Raw genomic sequence first — 23,003 nt, forward strand, 5'->3', positions numbered from 1 at the left:
ATACGAGTCCACTAAGCAGACATCTTACCCCTAACATTGCATCTAACAAGTTTGGCTGGTTGGCTCAGACATGGGTCAAAAAGTGGCCTCCAGTAAATGAACTTGAAACACCAGAACTGGTTCACTCTAGAGGAAGGGATGCAAAGACTTAGGATGACTGTAGTGTTAGAGGGGGGTCTATCATTTAAGACCTAAGATCCCACACGCCACAGGGCAGCTAAGCCTGTGCGCTGCAACTAGAGAAGTGCCCATGCACCAAAACAAAGACACAGAGCAGCCAAAGTTTAAAAAATAAATTTAAAAATGTAAAACAAGAGGCAGAGAGGAAAGATTGGGTTTCTCCAGTGAGAGAGGAAGAGGCAGCAAGCCGTCCTGGTTCTTGCCTTCTGTTCTTCTGTCCTTTCTAGTCCCTTTTGTCCTGTTCTTCTTACACAGGAGACTCCCTTGTGAATCTCACTCACTTCTGGAGCTAGTTTGCGGTTCCTGTCCTCACAACTGAAAGACCCTTGACCAAGACATACAACTCTATCTGTAATGTTAAACTGCTTAGTTCATATAACTCTATCTGTAACGTTAAACTGCTTATTCAGTCTGAAAACACTGGAGACCACAGCTTCAGCTCGAACCACAAGGTCTAAAATAAAGAGCCCATTTATTCATGGTTTTGCTTTACAAAATGAAAGAATTTATTTTTCCTTTCAAATAAAATAAAGGTCACCTCTCTGAAGTACAAAAATAAATTTGAGCTGAGGAAAATATTAATTTTTTGTATAGATATGAAAATTCTCAGGCTCTGCCAACTTTTAAAAATGGTTCTTTCCTCTAGTTTCGTTTTTTTCAATATATCATTTCATTATACAAAACACTAGTTCTCCAGTTTTCAAGATGCATAACATTCAACTAACAAATACACATATTTGGTAGATATATATGTGTACATATTACATAATCTTTAAACATGTACATAAACATCTTTAGACATCTGTATTGTCTCCAAATTTTCTCCATAGTTTACATTTTTTGGACATAATCTCGACCTTAGTGATAAGCTAGCAAGAGAAGTACAAATAATATTCTTTCCTCAACCATATACGTATGTAAGTATGTAAACCACAGAATGTAAGTGGGCTGCTTGATGCCTTTTCACCTCCAAATACTTTAATGTATGATGGCTACAAACAAGGACATTCCCCTACATACCGGCAATACAACTAATAAAACCAGGAAATTTAACACTGATCCCTTTCTACCATCTAGCCTACAGACTTCATTCATATTTCATCAATTGTCCCAAGTACCCTTACAACAAAATATGTCCTTCCAATGAAAAGATCTAATCCAGGATCACATGCTGCATTTAGTTGTCCTATCTCTTTGGTCTCCTTCAATCTAAAGGAGTTCCTTAGGCTTCCCTTGAACTTCATGGCCTTGATACTTTTGTAGGATTTCAGGCTAGTTTTTTTGTAGAATGTTCTTGAACTTGGACCTGTCAGATACTCCCTCATGATTAATATGTTTGGCAGGACATCATGGAAGGGAAGTCTCACTGCCTCCTATTAAGTGGTATGAGATTTCCACTTGTCACATAGTTGTATTCACGTTGTATACTTGGTTAAGTCTGTGTCTGCCAGGGTTCTAGTTTGTAAAGTTTTCTCTTTTTCTTTTGTACCTACGTATCTTATGCAGAGGTATTTAGAGGCTAAATATCCTATTTTTAATCAAAACTTAACTCGCTAGTTTAGCATCCACTGAAGTGTTTGGATAAATTAATTATTACTATGTGCTAAGTTCCTTCAGTCGTATCCAGCTCTTTGTGACTTCATGGATTGTAGCCTGCCAGGCTCCTCTGTCCCTGGGATTTTCCAGGCAAGAATACTGGTGTGGGTTGCCGTTTCCTTCTCCAATTATTACTATGATGGGTGCCAAAAGATAATTTCAAAAGTCTCACTATTCTAAGTTGGCATTCTTCTGTAAAGAAATTTACAGAAGATTTTGATTTTTTCCATTCATCTATTAATGTCTGTAAGTATGCAAGTATGAATTTATGGATTTCTACTTTATTCAATAGATATCATTGTCTCATCATTATTATCATTACTTTGATGCTCAAATTGTCCCAGATTTGGTCAGTGAGAATCACTTCAGTGTGGCTTCTATGTCCTTTTGACATTGTCTCCATCACTCTTTGAGCTTCTCCTTACTTCCTGGCACATCAAGTTCCAGGCTCAGCTTGTACAGCCTTAAAAAAATCAGTCTTTTCCCACAAATCCTTGCTTCCTATTAGATGAGAATTGTGTTTAAAAACTAAGAGCTAGCTACTTGATGTGCTTGCTCTTGGGTCATCAAGCATGCATGTCCTTTTAGTGGACACAGCCAGATAACCAGTACACACACACACACACACATTAAATTTATTTTTATATACCTCTCTGTATACTGAAAACCCTGAGTTCACAGGGACACTTCCAATGCAATCCAGAATCATGGGGTTCAGTTCTCTTTCCATATTCATAATTCTCATCTCTAACAGTAAGAAACTGGACTCCCACTGATCTCAGTATATTTCCTCATAGTATTGAGCCCCCTTTATGTGACCTGTCCCTTGTCTCCATGTAGACCCCCAGTCACACGGATCCCCTTCTTACCCAGTTCAGGCTCTGACAACTTGACTTGGGTCACCACCATCCCCCTAGAGAAACACTCTCTTTGTCCCCTCATCTGGGACTCAACGTCCCAAGCCAAGCCACCACTGCTCCCACCCTCCCACCAAGGACACCCTTCTCACCCCTTTCAGGCCCAAACCTCATGCTAAGTTGCACCCTGACTCCCATGATTACTCGGTCCCACTGAACAGCTTTTAGGTGATCCCAGAAAAAAGGAAGGAATGGAGAGAACTTCATAGTTTTTAAGTTCAGGTGGACCTGCGTCATGTGATGCTACAGAAATGGGTTATTAATGAATAAGTCACAACTTTTCTTTGACCTACATTACTTATTGGGGATTTGGCCTAAAATTGGGCACGTGGGTACTAAGAGATTGAAAGCCATAAAATACTCTGTCATAAGAACGATGTCTAAATAAATCACAAGAAGTACATTTTGTACTTTTGTATTGAAATGTTAACTATTCCATTAGAAATGAAGGTCCCCAGAGAGAAATCTGTAGAAATGAGAACTGAGTACTGCCTTGGTCTCTCCTGCATTTTCTATTCCAAATGAGGACTGCTTTTTCAGACCTTAGTTGACTTGCCTAAAGGGGTTTGTCTCCTGGGAAGTCATGTTATTTATTGATTGATTGTATACCAGTGACTGTTAATGTATTTCATTAATAACGTCTGCAAGCTCACTTGTCTTTTTATTCCCTGAGGCAGCTGGTGAAAGTCTAGCCCACTTAAGAAGAAAACAAAAGGTTTTCTTAAAGGCTGCACTTATAACCAGCACTAGCAAACTGAATCTTACTATTAGTGTAATTAAATAGCTTGATATTTAAAGTTAATACCCAATCGACTCTAGCAGAGGGCTATTAAAAAAAAAAAAACAGAAAGAGGCACCAATTTTGGGAATTCAGATTTTTCAGTATTTACCAACTATTTAAATACAGTATTTTCTTATCATTTTTCAAGTACCTACTATATGTACAATACTGAGCTAGGGGTGAGGTGGCAGTATTATTTTACAATAATGTTAATAGTGCAGATTTTTAAAATTATAGTGTCAATAATTATACTAAGCAGTTCACCTGTATTATCCCATTTACTTTCCACAATGATCAACCATATGATATAGACACTGTTTTTCTTATTGTTGTCCCTGGAGATTTTAAGTGACCTTCTCAGGGTCACAGAATTATATGGAAAGTCCTGCTTCCCATTCACGCCTTCATTCAAGAGTATTTACTGAGCACTTCCAACATGCCATTGCCAGACTTGGTTCTGGGGAGAGAGTGATCGACCAGACGGCATGCCATCCTGAACCTCAAACTTCAGCAGGGAGAGCAGTCAAATTAAACACATGATTGCAATAGAGGGTGACGACTGGCTGGCTGAAGAAAGGATACGATGCGTGTATACAATGAAATATTACTCAGTCATTAAAAAGAACGAAATAATGCCATTTTTCATGGATTTCATTTTCATTTTTCATTTTTCACGGATGGACCTGGAGATAATCATACTAAGTGAAGTAAGTCAGAAAGGCAATGACAAATATCATATGATATTCCTTATAGGTGGAATCTAAAAGAAATTATACAAATGAACTTATTTACAAAACAGGAACACATCCATAGACTTCGAGAACAAATTAATGGTTACCAGAGGGAAGGGTGGGATGGGGAGAGATAGACCAGGAGTTTGGAATTGACATGTACACACTGCTATATTTAAAACAGGTCACCAACAGGGACCTACTGTACAGCACAGGGAACTCTGCTCAATATTCTGTAACAACCTAAATGGAGAAAGAATTTGAAAAAAGACAGACAGATATATATATACACACACACACACACACACACCTGAATCACTTAGCTGTATACCTGAAATGAACACATTGTTAATTAACTATGCTGCTGCTGCTGCTGAGTCACTTCAGTCCTGTCAGACTCTGTGCAACCCCATAGACAGCAGCCCACCAGGCTCCCCTGTCCCTGGGATTCTCCAGGCAAGAACACTGGAGTGGGTTGCCATTTCCTTCTCCAAACTCCAATATAAAATAAAAATTAAAAATAAAAAAAAAGAATAATAGAGTGTTGGAGAGGTTCTCAGCCAGGCAGACAGAGGTCCCCTGGGTACAGCAACGACGGGAGGCTTCTATGCAGGGAAAGCATCGTGTTTGTAACTGGTCACAAAATTCAATGACATTATACTTAGATACATAGTGAAAATGTAATTGTGATTTCTTCATTTGGTCTCTCACTATTATGGTCTCTCCTATGCCCCTACACACGGGTTTGCCAGGTAGCTCAGTGGTGAAGAATCCACCTGCCAATGCAGAAGATGCAGGAAGATGCAGGTTCAATCCCTGGGTCAGGATGATCCGCTGGAAGGGGAAATGGCAACAGTGTTCTTGCCTGAAAAGTCCCCTGACAGAGGAGCAGGGCAGGCTACAGTCCACGGAGTCACAAAGAATCAGACATGACTGAGTGACTGAGCAAGCATGCCTCTATCCACTGTCTCGGAGAAGTAAAGCTTAAACCCAAATCCTAAGTCCTTTGAGAAAGAATTCATTCTCTCTTGGATGAAAGCCCTCGCTCCGTCTCTGCCTTCGCTCCATTTCTCAACGGTACCCCCTTCTTCCCTCCTGAAGATGTTACTGTCTGTACAGGATGAGGGATGGCTTATAAGACCTTGTGTGGCTTATAAGACCTTGTGGAGAGGAGAAGAGGGAGGGTCCTGGGGTGTGGTGGGTCTCCAGTCTCTGGGGCCATGTGTCTTTCCCCCTGGCCTCTCATGCCACGGTCTGCATCTGGCGAACCTGTGGCCTGATCTCCTGCAGGCAGGCCTTCCTGCAGACCTTCCTGGCACATGACTCAGCCGAGGCAGACAAGGTTCTAAGGTCTGGCTGTGATTCCTGTTCAGACCTGGCCTAGGTGATCTGCTCTGTGCCTCACCGCCCATCCTGAGCAAACCCCTCTAGAAACTCCCCAGCCAGATTCGAGTTATTTTTGGGTTAATGGGAACAGAGGATAAGGGTCTGGAGAACTTTGGCATGCACGAGTGCTCCCTCTACCCAATCAGTCTCCACCTCCAGGTCAGGACCACATGGTCACTGCCATCTGGACTGGCACAGACTCTGCAGGGCCCTTCTCTGGGGCATGGAGTGACGGTGGTGGAAAAGGTGTGGATAAGGGCTCCCTTCTGCCCTCTTGTCACATTCACTTTTCAAAAGCTCATTTCGCTGTCCCACCTCCTTCTCTGCTTCACCTTTTCACAATTACCTGAGAACCGGAAAGAGCTTCCATCTTCTTTCTGTTCACTCTTAAGGGAAACCCTATGATGGATTCCTGGAATTTCCCCCTCCATATTTTAAAGAGAAGATAAAGCAATTTAGACAGACCTTCCTGGGGAGATAAACTGGGTCTTGCTATACACTCCTATTTTTTCTTATTAACCTCAGCCATCTTATTGCATTCCTTCTGAAACAAATCTTAACCTCCCCCCAGACAGAGAGATGCCTCTGGCAGATGAGTGAAGATCACATTCTTGCAGAAACAAGAGAAAAGCATGTTAACCAATTTTGAAGTACTTCCTCCAGCACATATATAAGAGCCCTAACTGAGAAAGAGGGTGGGTACATTTAAGGGATTGAAAGAAGCTGACCTGGCCTGTAGGTCACAGGAAGAGGGAGTCCCTCACGAGCACCAAGGGGTAAAACAGGTGTTAATCACTAAGTGCTTACTCCGGGGCAGCCAAGAGGACCGTAAAGTCTACAGGAAACCACTGAACAGAACACTGAACAAGGGAGTGGCTGGGTCAGCTGAGCTTTCTGGCTACAGATGCAGTGTGGACAGTGATCTGGAAGGAAAGGAACGAGACTGGATGCAGGGGGTTAGTAAGGTGCAGCTGCAGGAGCCCAGGTCAGAGATGATGGCGAGGACCAGGGAGGGGTGATAAAGACATGGTCTGGGGATTTATAATAGAGAGAGAAAAACCTGTGACTCACTGTAGATGCAGGAGGTGAAAATAATGGGTGGCTCAAGAGTCAGAGATTTCTGAGATTTCTGGCTTGAGCAACAAAACTAAGACTTTTTTTAAGACAAAAACTCTTGATATGAAACAGATTTCCAGGGATAGATGAGGTGGTGGAGTTCCATTCTGAATACTTGGAGGACTGGCAGCCATCCAAGTACAGATCTTCAATATCCAATAATGAGCATACCACACACTTTATGAGGTGAGAAATTAAAATTAAAATGTACTCTAAACCCCTTTACTCCCAGCTGTGGCCTTCGCTGAAAATCTGATTTAAACATAAAATGAGGACATTGATTTTCAGTTTGATTCGGCAGTTTGGGGTTTAGCACATCTTATTTCTTCTGCCCTTGAGAAATTTTACTCTGCATGCACCTCCATCCTCAAGTTTTAATTCATATGAAAACCTTAAACCATTTTAGGTGAGTTGAATCCATGCCCTTTTATGATGGAGAACACAGATATAAGCAGTGTTTTATATGCAAATAATAGCATTTTGGTATCAGACACTAGGAACACATATCATAGGCTCTTTTCTAATTGGTGCTGACAGCAAAGTCTTTAAGTCAATTAGTATAAAACCAAAGTTCTCATTTTGTCAGCTTTCCAACTTATGACTACTTTCTAAATATATCGTAATAAAGGCCACCTTACTTATTATACAGGTGTATATTTTTACTCTGAACTACTCTGGCGGGTAGTCCAGAAAGTTGCTTTTCTCAGAATGACTGGTTTATCTAGGTATTTTTTTTGGAGGAGGGTGTGTGTGACTAAAGAAGATGTTTATTTACACTTGTTTTAACAATTTTCGTCAGGTCTAGCTCAGTGGGTAAAGACTGCCTACAATGCAGGATACACAAGAGATGCAGATTCTATTTCTAGGCAGGGAACATCCTCTGGAGAAGGACATGGCAACCTACTCCAGTATTCTTGCCTGGAGAATCCTGTGGACAGACGAGCCTGGTGAGCTACAGTCCACGGGGTCGCAAAGAGTTGGACACAACTGAAGTGACTGAGCTCCTGTATATTGTAGCCATATTTTAGAGCAAGGGAATTATAAGAGCTCAAGTTAAATACTAAGTTCTCCATTTGGGTCCATTAAGAGTGGAGCCAAAATTATTCTGAGGAGAGTCATGGCTCTGTACATGGTGCAGTGAAGAGTGTTTTTTATTGTTGTTTTTTAGAATTTCAGGCACAAGTTCTTCTTAGTATCCTAACTCAGCCAGATTGTTCAAACGCACAGCTCCGAACTCAACTAGTGACACACACTAGCTGCATTCACTGTCAAGCTGCTCCTTGGTTTTCAAATGCTCAGCTGAGGGGAAAAAAGCACACGTGTGGTCATTTGAAAGATGTGCTATTCAGCTGTTCCTGTCTGCTGCTGCTGCTGCTGCTGCTGCTGCTGCTGCTAAGTCGCTTCAGTCGTGTCTGACTCTGTGCGACCCCATATACGGCAGCCCACCAGGCTCCCCCGTCCCTGGGATTCTCCAGACAAGAACACTGGAGTGGGTTGCCATTTCCTTCTCCAATGCATGAAAGTGAAAAAATAAAGTGAAGTCACTCAGTCGTATCCGACTCCTAGTGACCCCATGGACTGCAGCCCACCAGGCCCCTCCATCCATGGGGTTTTCCAGGCAAGAGTACTGGAGTGGGGTGCCATTGCCTTCTCTGGTTCCTGTCTAGATGCTCTGAAGTTCATTCCTAGGAGAAGCCAGATCACTAGAGACCCACATACTTGGATATTAAAACAATTCATTTCTAAAGTGACTTGATTACTTTCCCTAAGCTTCATTTCCCAGTATTCAAAGTGAAGGAAGATTCACTCATTCACTCAATGATTACTCACTGAACTACTCTTAGCAAAGTTTTAAGTCCACAAAATAGAAGACATAGTTCCACTTCTTAATGACCCTATCTACTAATATGTGCTTAAGTATCTTTACCTACATATAAAGGCCAAAAGACCGTTATCACCCTATATGATAAGCACAGAAATACAGAAATATACAGAGGAGAGATACCTTCCCCAGCTTGAGTTCAGGAAGGGGAGGATGACAACGATACAGACACGTCCCAGAATAATGTCACCCACTCTCTCTGGTGTCACGTGTTACTGGGGATCCCATGAGAAGAGGAGGAGAGAGCTCTGCCATGACTGGAAGAGGAGGAGCACAGGTGTCAGCTATGGTGCCCCTGGCTCCAACACAGACACTCTCAACTGGCTCAGTCAGCGTGGAAACGTATTATCTCATGTGACAAAAGCTCCAGAAGCAGAGGAGGTTCAGAGCTGATTGAGCGGCTGGACTGTGTCACCAAGGACCCTCCTCCTTCCCACCTCTCAGGGCTTGGGATGGAACATCTCAGGATAGAACCAGGTGGTTGCAGGCATCGCAGTAAAACACAGAAGGTCCCAAGGAAGAAAGAGACCATCTTGACTTGAGCTTCTTTTCCCTTCTTAGAAGGGAAAACACCCCAGAGACAGTTGAAGGTTTTCTCTCCTGTCTCAAAACCCTGGCTTTGGGCACCTGCCCATCAGTAAAGCAATCAACAGAAAGGGCTGTGCGCTACCACTTAGACTCAGTGTCATCAGTTGGAGACCGTCTTTTTAGAGAATCGACCACACACTGCTCCAGGGGCGTTACAGACACACGCTGGCTGACTTGAAAGAACTCATCCTTTCTTCTACGAATCTTTCATTTGCCAAAGTTTTAAAAATTTCTGCAACTTTCTTACCTCAATTAGATAGTTTTTTTTCTCTCTCTACTGTCAATGCCTAGAAAGTAAGGCTGATGGAAACTGATCAAATCATACTACTCATTTTGCAGCTCAAATTCATGCACTTCAAACAAAATTTACCAAAATCTACGAGTTTAACTCCGCCTTCGGTGGTTAACAGGATGTTATTTCCTTTTATATCACGGTGGATAGTTTTGTTGTTATGCAGATGCTGAAGTCCCTGGCAGTGGAAAATAAATATGGTGACTTTTGAAGGAAATACCAAATAAAAACACATTTTATTTCAGGAGAATGCATTTATACAAATCAATAGTGAACACATGTTAAAATTAACACTCAAACCTTCGTAAATGTTTCACATTGAGTTAGTTAAATCAAAGTATATCTTGTCCACTTTGGACTGAAAAAATTTTTGCAAAATCAGGGCATACTCCTAGCCTTTATGAAATATTTTATTTAGAATGTGCTAATCTCATTAGAATAAAAAGTCCAAATACTTATTCTAAATAATGGCTGTTAAAAATAAATAAATAATGGCAAATAAAAACCTATTAGTAAAAATATACAGTATCTACCTTCTTCATCATTGATTTCAGAACTATACCTAGGAGATCAAAACTCAGGATTCTGTAGACACAAGGAGGGTAGATTTTTTAGTAGAAAAGAGGAATTAGCTATGCTAAATATTTCAGATTTTGCATCTTACTCTTGCATCAATAAATACTAATGAAGTGTTTTTTCTAAAAATAGGATACACATTTTTTATTTAACTAGAACTGCCTCATAATTAATGCACGAATAATTTAAACTGCCTTACCAACAGTGCTTCACGTAAAATATAGGCAATTATGGGCTCACTCATTCTTTTGCCCTCCTTCAGAAATCCTTTCACAAGATCTGTCACTGATCCTCCATTGCACAGCTACAAAAGAATATTTCAAAAAAAGAATATTTTTAGAAATTAAAATGGATGTGACATTTTAAGTACTTGCTATAAAAGGTTTTCTCAAAACATTTAAAAAACCTGTTCCAATTTTTTGTTTCAAATGATTATTCCCATCATTGTTAAGATTTTATAAATGAACATATAAAATTGTACTAGTATACAATCGATTATTGGAACACAGTTTCCATACAAATTAATTTTAGAAGAGAATCTGGAGAAGCACTGGGCTCGACTTTTAAATTCAAGGATAAGAATTATGATTATACAAATTAGTTTCAAATTTTAGGACCTAGAGCTCTTAAAAGTACTCTTGATTCCTGATGCTGTTGTTGTTCAGTCGCTTAGTCATGTCTGACTCTTTGCGACCCCATGGACTGCAGCACATCAGGCTTCCCTGTCCTTCACCATCTCCCAGAGTTTGCTCAGTCTCATGTCCATTGAGTCAATGATGCCATCCAACCATCCCATCCTCTGTTGCCCCCTTCTCCTATCCTCAATCTTTCCCAGCATCAGGGTCTTTTCCAACGAGTCAGCTCTTCACAGTATGAAAAGGCAAAAAGACATGATTCCTGATAGTTTAATTAATAGTACAATATGACCTCAGTCCATGGCTATATACTGCTTCATTTGTGCATTAACTTGAAAACATACTTCCTCTGGTAAAATCTCAGAGTGCACTGAAATAAGGATTACAAACAGTATTTTAGAAAACTATTTTAAACATCACGTTTCCTAACTTTCTCCCTTTGCGTCTCCCAAGAGCAGAGGATGCTAAAAAGAAAAACGAGAGGGAAGAACATGGTAGGGGAATTTTTCACATCCGGATTTCTTCCAAGATAGGTAACATGAAGTCCCACAGCAAACATTACTAGGAGCTACATGTGGCTTAGATGTTAAAGAATCCTCTTGCCAATGCAGGAGACACGGGTTCGATTCCAGAGTCGGGAAGTTCCCATGAAGAAGGAAATGGCAACCTACTCTACTCTTGACTGGAGAATTCGATGGACAGAGAAGCCTGGCGGGCTACAGTCCATGGGGTCACAAAGAGTCAGACACGACTGAGCAACTGAGCACAAGCACGAGCCTATTTGCAGAGGAGAGAAACACTGACATCAACAGTGGAACATGAGTGGGACATAACTAGCTAAAAGGCCCCAGCAAAGCTTTGACCCCAGGAACACCTGGTCCCTTAACCTGGGATCCTTCAGTCTTTGCTGTCAGCTCTCTCTCCCCGCAGGGCTCCTTGCTCTTACCCTGACCTCTGGGGTCTCCTCTGTCACCTCAGTGCCTGAGAACTAAGAGTTGTCATTTCCTCGACTCTACTGACCTAAATGGAGTAGAGAAAGGTGAAAGGAAATGCGTTCGTAGCATCCTTGTCTGAAATACTGAACATATTTTCTCTCAAACTTTCTTCTAACATGGTAATTAGATTTTATTGGATGCCTGGACACTTCTGATACATTATGAATTATATAACAGTTGTATTGAGCACAGACTTTGCATTAGCACGTTCCTAACCCATTTACATGCATTATCCATATGTCTCACCACTCTGTAAAGTAGGTATTATTATCATCTCCATACTAAAGATGGGGAAAGTGAGGCACAAAATGGTAAGGTAACTCAGGAAAGATCACATTGTAGTGACAGAGCTAAGACAGGAACTTGGACAGCCTGACTTTAGAGTCCAGCCTTACATTTAATCATGATATATCATGATCCCCCAACAGGTTGTCTGGGCTGACAGGTCAATCTAGACATCATGTGTGATATCAAAGTTGCTTTTTTTTTTTTAAGATTTTTTTGATGCAGACCATTGTTAAAGTCTTTATTGAATTTGTTACAATGCTGCTTCTGCTTTACGTTTTGCTTTTTTGGCCACAAGACATGTGGGATCATAGCTCCTCCACCAGGAAGTGAATCTACAACCCCTGCATTGAACAGTGAAGTCTTAACCATTGGACCTTCAGGGAAGCTCTCTTTTATAATATTGTCTCTATAAGTGTATTTAAAATCTAAACACGAACTCACAAATGAGCATTTAGATGCAACTCCATTTATAACTGGTGTCTTTTTACATTAAACAAAACTTTCATCTTCTCCAGGAGCAGGGGCAGACCTGGCATTCCAAAAGGGACATTTTCTTCTGCAGGAAAGGGAACACCTTTTAACGGGATAAGCAGAAGAGTATTCTGGCAGCAGAATACAGGGTCATGCTGCCTCCAGTGTGGCCCAGCATGATGGGGTCACAAAATTATTCAAAACTGAGGGAAATGAAATTCAGAGCCCTTAAATTGCAAAGCACTTATTTAAAGGAACTAAGTTTTAGGGCCACTTTTTAAATTTTCAAAACTCATTGCAGAGCATGTGTGAGGGCTGGGGACATATGAGAAAACTCTATACCTCCCTCTCAATACTTCTGTGATGCTAATAAAACTACTCTAAAAAATAAAGTCTTTAAAATATCTGTAAAATGTACAGTGCAAAGAATTAACCCTAATGTAAACAATGGACTTTAGTTAATAATGCATGCATATTAATCACTTCAGTTGTGTCCGACTGTTTGTGACCCCATGAACTGTAGCCCGCCAGGCTCCGCTGTCCATGGAATCTCCAGGCAAGAACACTGGGGTGGGTTGCCATGTTCTTCTCCAGGGCACCTTCCCTACCCAGGGATTGAACCCAAGTCTTCTGCATTGCAGGCAGATTCTTTGTTTTCTGAGCCACCAGGGAAGCCCTCAGTTAACAATAATGTGTCATTACTGTCTCACCAACCATAACGGATGTACCATACCAATGCAAGATGTTAATAACAAAGAAAACTTGGGCGGGAGGACATGGGAACTCTCTGAACTTACCACTCAATTTTTCCACAAACCTGAACCTGTTTAAAAAATAAAATCTATTAATTTTTAAAATCTAGCTGCCAACATCAAGTATATTCAAAAAGGTCCTCAACTAATAATAAAGGGCATGCAAAATTAATCCAAGTTATGACAGATGCCCCATAGTGTTAGCTTCAGTTCAATTCAGTTCAGTCACTCAGTCGTGTCTGACTCTTTGCGACCCCATGAATCGCAGCACGCCAGGCCTCCCTGTCCATCACCAACTCCCGGATTTCACTCAAACTCACGTCCATTGAGTTGGTGATGCCATCCAGCCACCTCATCCTCTGTCCTCCCCTTCTCCTCCTGCCCCCAATCCCTCCCAGCATCAGTCTTTTCCAATGATTCAACTCTTCACATGAGGTGGCCAAAGTACTGGAGTTTCAGCTTTAGCATCAGTCCTTCCAATGAACACCCAGGACTGATCTCCTTTAGAATGGACTGGTTGGATCTCCTTGCAGTCCAAGGGACTCTCAAGAGTCTTCTCTAACACCACAGTTCAAAAGCATCCATTCTTTGGCACTCAGCTTTCTTCACAGTCCAACACTCACATCCATACATGACCACAGGAAAAACCATAGCCTTGACTAGACAGACCTTTGTTGGCAAAGTAATGTCTCTGCTTTTGAATATGCTATCTAGGTTGGTCATAACTTTCCTTCCAAGGAGTAAGTGTCTTTTAATTTCATGGCTGCAATCACCATCTGCAGTGATTTTGGAACCCAAAAAAATAAAGCTTAGAAACCATTAATAATTATTCTACTATCTGACTGCTACTTAAGCAGGAACTGTGGTTTAATTTTTCAGAATGGAAAAGGATCTTTTGAATTAAACTTCGAGAAAAGTCAAGTTAAGGGTTCTTCTTTCCTACTGTTGTGTTAAAATTACGCCATCCTTCTGCTTCTTCCTGTGAGAAATAACCACTATCCTAAATTTTGTGTTTATCATTCCTGTCTTTAAAACTTCTTTCTTCATTATAAATACATTTCTTCTAAAATACATGGTTCAGTTTTGCTTTGCTTTGTGCTTTATACAAATAGTATCCTACCTGGATTTGCTTTTTTCTTTAACCAATAATATACTTCTAAAGTTCATTCATTTTGATTGATGATGCTGTCACTAATATTTACTGTTATATAAAATGCCATTTTATAAATATAAAAAATATATGTTAAAATGAAAAGAGAAAAGGAGAAGACAAATACAACAAACATGGAATTTATTAAACAGACCACAGGGACCAAATGTCAATAAGCCACAAGTTAATTTGGAGCTGATCTTTTTCTAAAGATGCTCAAGATAACACCATGAATTTTCTAAATCCTCATTCAAAATTTCAAATATCATCTTTAATGAAATCTACTTTTGTTCGACTAGCATAAAATGCCTTTCACGTATGAAGACAAATTTTTAAAAAATTAACTGAAGTATGTTTGTTTTTAAATGAATGTGAAGGATTAAAATATATTAAAGGAAATGAAAATGTTCTTAAATTAAGCAGTAGATCACAAAAATTGAAAATGACCATATGTTTCCACTAAAAAAGAACTGCATCCGGGGAAATGAATTGTGTCATATTAACCCTATGCAATTCTTAAATCACCAAGACAGACTAAAAAGAGATTTGTAGCAGGAGACCGAAAAACCCGTAAGTGTCGCTTCGTAACACAGTGCTATAATAGGGCCTTCATGTCCTCTCATCAAACAAAACTGAAGTATAATTTTCTTAAACCAGAGCTACACTAATGCAAGAACAGAGCAGCCCTAAAAGTGAATTCTCTACTCATGCTGTAGTCAAACAGTAAGGAAGAACTAAACCTCTAAACAGATCGTTACAACTCACTTCCAAAGACAGCTTCTATAAGCTTTCACAGTGCATTCTGTCTTTACTATGTAAGGACAGGATATGAGATTTTTACTCAAATTTCTGGAAAAGGACTACTGATTTCTGCAGTTGGCATTTCTGACTTCTGCTGTTTTTCATTGCTTTTTGTTTATATTGAATGCTCTAAGACCCTCACTTAGTCTGACCACATCCCACGTGAGACCACAAAAGCTGAAACTCATTTTCTGACACTCATCTAGGTTTTACTCTGCTCATTTTATAAAAGTGTTTGATTCTTTTTATAGAAACCAATTTTTAGCAAATGCCTACAAGTGACACTTTTGGATCATAAGGTAACCACAGATGTAATAAGACATTAGCTGTGTTGCCTGCAGAGTGACTGCACCATTTCACACTGCCTAAATAATCTAAAAAAGTTCAGTTTGCTTCACAACCTCACCAACACTGGGAAGTATCAGTCTTTTAAATGTTAGTCATTTTAGTGAGTGTATACTAGTAGTTTCATTGTGGTTTTAATCTGAATTGCCTTCTCCTTTCCTTTTTTCATTTTAACCTAACTCTTCTTGAAGTTTCATTCGAGAACACTATTATAATAGCTATTTTAAAGTCTTTACCTGCTAATTCCATTATCCTGATTATTTCTGGGTCTGTTTCATTTGACTGATTCTTCTTCTGACAATGGGTTACCTTTTCTTGCTTTTTTACATATTTATTAATTTTTATTAAATGATGGCCATAACTAATTTCACATTTAAATGTTCAGATTTTGCTGTCTTCTCTTAATGAATGCTGAATTTTGTTCTGATAGGCAGTTCATCTGCTTGTGGACTGACATGAACATTTCAAGCCCTGTTTTTGAAATTTTTATAGGAGGCCAAGGGTAGTTCTTATTCTAGGGTGAGTCTAACCCTTCCTTTAACGCATAACCTGTCAGCAGGGTCTCTACTAAGCGTCTTAGATGTTCAACAAAGATTACTCAATTTGACTGGTCAGAACTCAAGTATCTCTCCAGCTTGCACAAACTCCCAGTAGTTGTTCAGATTACTGCTTTTCAGTAATTCTTACCCTTATTATTGTTCGTTGCCCAACTGCCTAGAGTCTTGCCCTATCCATCTCCAGCTTGGTTTCCAGTCAAAGACTCAAGGGAACCCCTATGCAGATTTCTGGAGTATTTTTCCTGCTTAACTCTCTCTTTGAAAATTCCAGTCACTTTTGTCTTAACAGTCTTTTCAGTTCAGCAAGATTGCTGTGATCTCCTTGGGAACGTCCTTCTTATCCTCGTGGTCTGGAAACTGTTTCCAAGAATAAAGATGCAATGATTGTAGTGTTCCTCCAATTTCCTTTTCTCAATGTCACAAGCCTAAGCTGTCTCTTTCACAGTGTTGGAAAACTGTTATGTTTTTAAAAATATATTCTATGTAGTGTTTTAGGTATTTACAGTACAACTGCGCGATGCGACACAATTTACTGTCATAGCCAGAAGCAGAAGTCCCAGACTATTTCTAATGCACCCTGAAATCCAAGGACCTCTGGCAGGGTTTTCCAAACTTTCTTTTGATAAGAATCACCTTAGGACTTGTTTTAAAAATAAGTTTCTGAGCCCTCATTCTTGGAGTTTCTGCTTCCGTGGGTTTGAGATGGGCCTGAGTCTTTCCAGAGTGTCTGGGATGTATATTAAAGAACAAAGGTACTAACAGGATCCTCGGTTTGTTTCTTTTTTTTCAGGTGGAAGCTTAAGTGTTACCCACTCATCTAGGCCTTCTTTGACTTCTCTCTTCACAAAAGGTCTTTTTCATTCTTTATTAGTACTCCACTTCTATTCTTCATAGTATCAGTGCTACTGCTGCTTAGTCACTGTAATCGTGTCCAACTCTGTGCAACCCTATGAACTGTATGTAGCTGGCCAGGCTCCTCTGTCCATGGGATTCTCCAGGCAAGAGTACTGGAGTGGGTTGCCATGCCCTCCTTCAGAAGATCTTCCCAATCCAGGAATCAAACCTGGATCTCCTGCACTGCAGGCAGATTCTTTACCACTGAGCCACCAGGGAAGCCCACAGTATCAGAAACAATGTATAATTATTTAATTAATTTGTCTATTAAGTTTTAAATTGTCTTTCTGCACTATTAGACTCTCTAAGCACCAGGATGACAGCTGGTCTCATTCTCTACTGAATACCCAGAACCTCTCAAAATGCTTGGCCCAAAGTAAGAGATATTTATGGAATTAGTAAGTGACTGGGTGAATATACTTTAGTCCTGGACACTTATGCATGTACACACACATAATGACAGAAGGCCATCTTTTTACATGAAATGGAAGGTGCCTCTTCAAATGTGAAATGTGTGACTCAATATCAATAAAATACATATACTGATGTAGCAAATTCTGCATTCCAATGAAAGACTGATACAATATTAATAAGAGTGATACCATCACCTAATAATGTTTCCTAATGTGTAATACTGTAATATGTACAATTTTCACATTACTTTTCTAACTTGTAAACTAGAAATAGTATGTTTAAGCTATTACAGACACACATTCTAATTGACTCACTGAAGTATGCATTTTGATGTATTTTGGTAATTGTGTACAATCCTGTAACCACTAAATCAAGATATAAAACAGCATCCCTCATCCTAAAGCATTTCAAAATTCTTGGGAAAACACCATCAAACATTGGGAATGTGAGCAACAAGATATCTTTGATAAGCAAGAAAATGTAGAAGAAATCTTTTAATTTGCCTGGTCAAAATACAGGCTTCCCTGGTGGCTCAGCAGTGAAGAATCTGTCTGCAATACAGGAGCTACAGGAGACATAGGTTTGATCCCTGGGTTGGGAAGACCCCCTCGAGGAGGGCATGGTAACCTACTCAAGTATTCTTGCCTGGAGAATCCTATGGACAGAGGAGCCTGGTGGGCTACAATCTATGGGGTTGCAAAGAGTTGGACACAACTGAAGCGACTTAGCACACACAGTCAAAATATATGATTTACCAAATGGCAAAACATGTCACATTTTTCCCTCTGTGGTTAATATTATAAACTTGCACTCCTGTTCAGAGAGCAGATGCATTTGCAAGCACCGAAGTACTATTAGGGAAAAAAAGATATACCAGCATTATACATGTTTTTATGTATTTTTAGGGTTATAAGAATATAAAGGAGTACATGTATACTGTTTTTCCATCCTGCCCTTTAAACAAAAAAATGAGACGACTCTAGGTAATTGTCTGTCTTGTTCTGTGGTGAGTACACCAAATAACAGCCTTTTATATGAGAGCTGGGAATGGCTGTCCCAGCCCTAAGAGCATGAAAAGAATCGGCATTCGTCTACTCCACTGCCACTGTGCACAGCTAATGAAAGGAAGGACCGGTGCTGTGCCATCAGAGTGGTTCAGAAGCCCAGCTTTGCAGCCCTGTCCTGCTTCCCTGCCCCCTCCCACATACACAAGCCTGCAGGGGTTCCCTGTCCTCTTCCATGTACATGTTATCTCCCAGCCAGCAACATTACAGAGTTAATAGCTGAGCAAACAGAAACCATTCATTCATTCTAACTCATTTTCTTTCTGTCATCCTATAGTTTCCTTTTCTTATGATGGATCTTATCTTACTTATTAGATGTAAGTATAAATGCAGAATAACTAATAATGCGCGAAAGTTAGTATTCAGGTCCATGAAAATCACTTTCGTTACCAGAAATGTGGATTTGTGAGGCTTTAGGACTATTTACTGAACTTTTGTGCTTCCAAATGCTACCTGTAATTTCCAGCCTTTGATCTCTTGAAAAGGATATAATTTCAAAGAGAAAATTTGCTATAATTAGAAAGCAAAGAGAGAAAGCAGTGTCACTATTAAGAATGAACAAATCAGGACTAATTCAGATAAATAATAGAATTCAGCCTGCACTACTGCCATGAAAGGAGCAATTACAGCTAAGACTGGATTATGAAGGGAAAGACCTTTTAACAAAAAGATGTCCTAACTCTGGATTTTGGTTCCGTAATAGCTGAGGATACACTAGACAAATAGATGTTGAGACAGAAGATTATATTCCTTGTGTACTTAAGGTGTTGCTGTTCATCCAACTAAGAAGGGGGAAATTATAGTTAAATCTCAATTTTGCCCTCTGTGCTCATCTGCAGTAGATGCCTAGTACCAGACCAACTTAACTCAATTTCAACCCTGTTTTTCCATCTCATCTCCTGGTTTGGTGGTAAGGATATGCAGAAATGAACCACCTCCCACCTCCCAAGGTCCCCCTCCATCCTGCTCCTGACCCTCCATGGTAGACACTGGGAGTGAAAAGGAACACTAAGCAAAAGCAAAATCTACAGGGACTTCCCCGTTGGACCAGTGGCTAAGACTCAGAGCTCCCAAGGGAGGGGCCCTGGGTTTGATCCTTGGTCAGGGAATTCCAAATGCCCCAACTAAAGATCCTGAGTACCACCACTAAGAACCAACACAGCCAAATACATAGATAAATATATAACTTTTTAAATTTAAAAAAGAGGTGTCTGTATTTTACAAAGCAAGTCAGTCAAGAGATATGTAATAGCAATAAGCAAAAAATTAATATGAAATATAAGTATGGTATTTCAAAAGACATAAGTAAAAAAAAAAACTGGTTCTCCCTTTATGCTGACATCATTAGGAAAACCTAAATATTAAGTGACAATAAAAATTCCCATAAACATTTTTAAAAAAAATATATATATATATATATATATATCAGTTCCCACAGGAGAAAATCTTCTACCCCTTCTCTTCTTTCGTAGTTTCATTACAAGTGTGTAACTGGAATGTAGGAGGGCTAGTAACTAGTGCTCTTCTGTATGTTCTGAAAATGAACATACAGAGAATTTAGAAGGAAATAATTTCTAAACAGAGCTGTGTATATTATTCATGCTCAAGAAATTATAGTATAACAAAATTTAATAAAAATACAGGAAGAGGAAAAATTGTATCAAAGTGAAAGCAATAATTCAAAAATCACAACTAAATAACAGAGAAAATAGATGGCCCAGTAAAATCTGAGCAAGAAATTCTCTTCTTGGAATTTCAATTCTGGATGGCAATATAAATACAATGATTTTTCAAGATGGAAAAACTCTGGGTGAGAGTCTGTCCAAGCTGGTACAGTCCACCCACGTCCCCACACATGCCAGGCTGATAACAAGGATGCTACTCAGACCCTCCAAGAAGCACCGTCTTTACGCAGATTCATGTCAGAAGTCTAGCACTATTAGCATGACTTTCTGGGTACCACCAAAGTTCCTATTTGGCCATCTTTGGGTACCCCCACGCAAAATAATTTGTGCACCTGCAAGCGTGCACAGTTGTTTCAGTCGTGTCCGACTCTTTGTGACCCATGGACTGTAGCCCGCCAGGCTCCTCTGCCAGGGGACTCTCCAAGCAAGAAGACTGGACTGTGTTGCCATGCCCTCCTCCAGTGGATCTTCTCAACCCAGGGGATCGAACCCACATCTCCCATGTCTCCTGCATTGCAGGCAGATTCTTTACCGCTGAGCCACCAGGGAAGCCAGCAAAATAATTTATTGGAGCTTTATTATGATAAGAGGTATAATTAGCAGTCATTTTGTAGAATGAAGTATTGATGCCACAAGCCAATTTTCTGAAAGTGCCTTTAAAGCAGCACCTGCACCATTCATGTTTATAAATCAGGTAATTGTACCACTTATGTGTATATGTAATCAGTCTAACTTGCATATGTAAATCAATTGTCTTACATACAGTTGCCAGCTCTTTGCTTTTTCCATGTTTTCCCTCAACTTTGAATTTCAAATAGATCAGATTTCTGAAATACTATTTTAATAAACTACTGTTTATTCTTTTTCTCAAGCCGTTAAGGGATATTTCCAACTCTTACATCTAATAATAAAGACAATATGTAACATAGCTAGTGAGAAGTTGCTGTATAACACAGGGAGGTTAACCGGTGCTCTGAGACAACGCAGAGGGATGGGATGTGGGGCGGGGTAGAAGGAAGGTTCAAGAGGGAAAAGATATATGTATATTCATGGCTAATTCATGCTGTTCTATGGCAGAAGCTAACATAACATTGTAAAGCAATTATTCTCCAATTAAAAATAAATTTTAAAAACATATGTACAAAGTTCAAAGAAGCTAAGTCTCTGCTGATTCATTGCATCAGGATGCCACTTCACTTGTACTGGATATTCAAGACCTTTTTAATCAATCTTTTCGGCTCTCTCAAAAGAACACTTTAACTATGATCTGGAATCTTCAACTCTCACCTAACCCTGAGTGATAATACTAAGAAATGACAATATAATTAGAATAGGAATTTGTTAGGCATAAAAGACATCAGCAGATCTTATTCAATAGTTTAAACTCTGGGAAAGATTTATACTTTTGTTCTTGACATTTAGGCCTATATTAAGCAGAACAACTGAATCTTCAAATGCCAATTTTCCAATTATTTTACATGGAAAAAAAACATAAGAGATGCATTATTGAAAATGTTCTCAAAGATATAAATATACACAATTTTTATTCAGGATTCCATCAAGGATTTGCAGAGCATCACATCTCAAATACACAAACACAAATACGAAATAAATTATCCATTAATTTAAGACAAAATGGCTTAAGTTCATAATTTATTCTGTTACTTGAGACCAAATTGCCAACATCCACTGGATCATCGAAAAAGCAAAAGAGTTCCAGAAAAACATCTATTTCTGCTTTATTGACTATGTCAAAGCCTTTGACTGTGTGGAGCACAATAAACTGTGGAAAATTCTGAAAGAGATGAGAATACCAGACCACCTGACCTGCCTCTTGAGAAACCTATATGCAGGTCAGGAAGCAACAGTTAGAACTGGACATGGAACAACAGACTGGTTCCAAATAGGAAAAGGAGTACGTCAAGGCTGTATACTGTCACCCTGCTTATTTAACTTCTATGCAGAGTACATCATGAGAAACGCTGGGCTGGAAGAAGCACAAGCTGGAATCAAGATTGCCGGGAGAAATATATCAATAACCTCAGATATGCAGATGACACCACCCTTATGGCAGAAAGTGAAGAGGAACTAAAAAGCCTCTTGATGAAAGTGAAAGAGGAGAGTGAAACAGTTGGCTTAAAGCTCAACATTCAGAAAACGAAGATCATGGCATCTGGTCCCATCACCTCATGGGAAATAGATGGGGAAACAGTGGAAACAGTGTCAGACTTTATTTGTTGGGCTCCAAAATCACTGCAGATGGTGACTGTAGCCGTGAAATTAAAAGACGCTTACTCCTTGGAAGAAAAGTTATGACCAACCTAGATAGCACATTCAAAAGCAGAGATGATACCTTGCCAACAAAAGTCCATCTAGTCAAGGCTATGGGTTTTCCAGTGGTCATGTATGGATGTGAGAGTTGGACTGTGAAGAAGGCTGAGAGCTAAAGAATTGATGCTTTTGAACTGTGGTGTTGGAGAAGACTCTTGAGAGTCCCTTGGACTGCAAGGAGATTCAACCAGTCCATTCTAAAGGAGATCAGCCCTGGGATTTCTTTAGAAGGAATGATGCTAAAGCTGAAACTCCAGTACTTTGGCCACCTCATGCGAAGAGTTGACTCATTGTAAAAAGACTCTGATGCTGGGAGGGATTGGGGGCAGGAGGAAAAGGGGACGACAGAGGATGAGATGGCTGGACGGCATCACCGACTCAATGGACGTGAGTTTGAGTGAACTCTGGGAGTTGGTGATGGACAGGGAGGCCTGACGTGCTGCGATTCATGGGGTCGCAAAGAGTCGGACACGACTGAGTGACTGAACTGAACTTGGGTAATTGTGTTGAGAGAAGTAAAAGTTTTGCTCTGTTTTTTGTGTGATTTAACTAAAAATATAAAGCTATCTTGAATTG

The 23,003-nt window shown here is 39.9% G+C and overlaps 1 protein-coding gene across 1 annotated transcript in view; it reads right to left on the bottom strand.

Annotated features, from left to right (window-relative positions):
- Positions 1-23,003, bottom strand: part of MYO3A (myosin IIIA) — a 168,534-nt gene that overhangs the window by 127,095 nt on the left and 18,436 nt on the right. Inside the window, exons 4-5 of the mRNA XM_005908809.2 lie at positions 10,245-10,349; positions 9,548-9,647 (exon numbers count right to left, since the gene is read on the bottom strand). Of these exons, the coding sequence (XP_005908871.2) occupies positions 9,548-9,647; positions 10,245-10,349 (205 nt within the window). The remainder of the gene's footprint in view (positions 1-9,547; positions 9,648-10,244; positions 10,350-23,003) is intronic.

The sequence above is a fragment of the Bos mutus genome, chromosome 13 (genome assembly GCF_027580195.1).
Source record: "Bos mutus isolate GX-2022 chromosome 13, NWIPB_WYAK_1.1, whole genome shotgun sequence".
NCBI lineage: Eukaryota > Metazoa > Chordata > Mammalia > Artiodactyla > Bovidae > Bos > Bos mutus.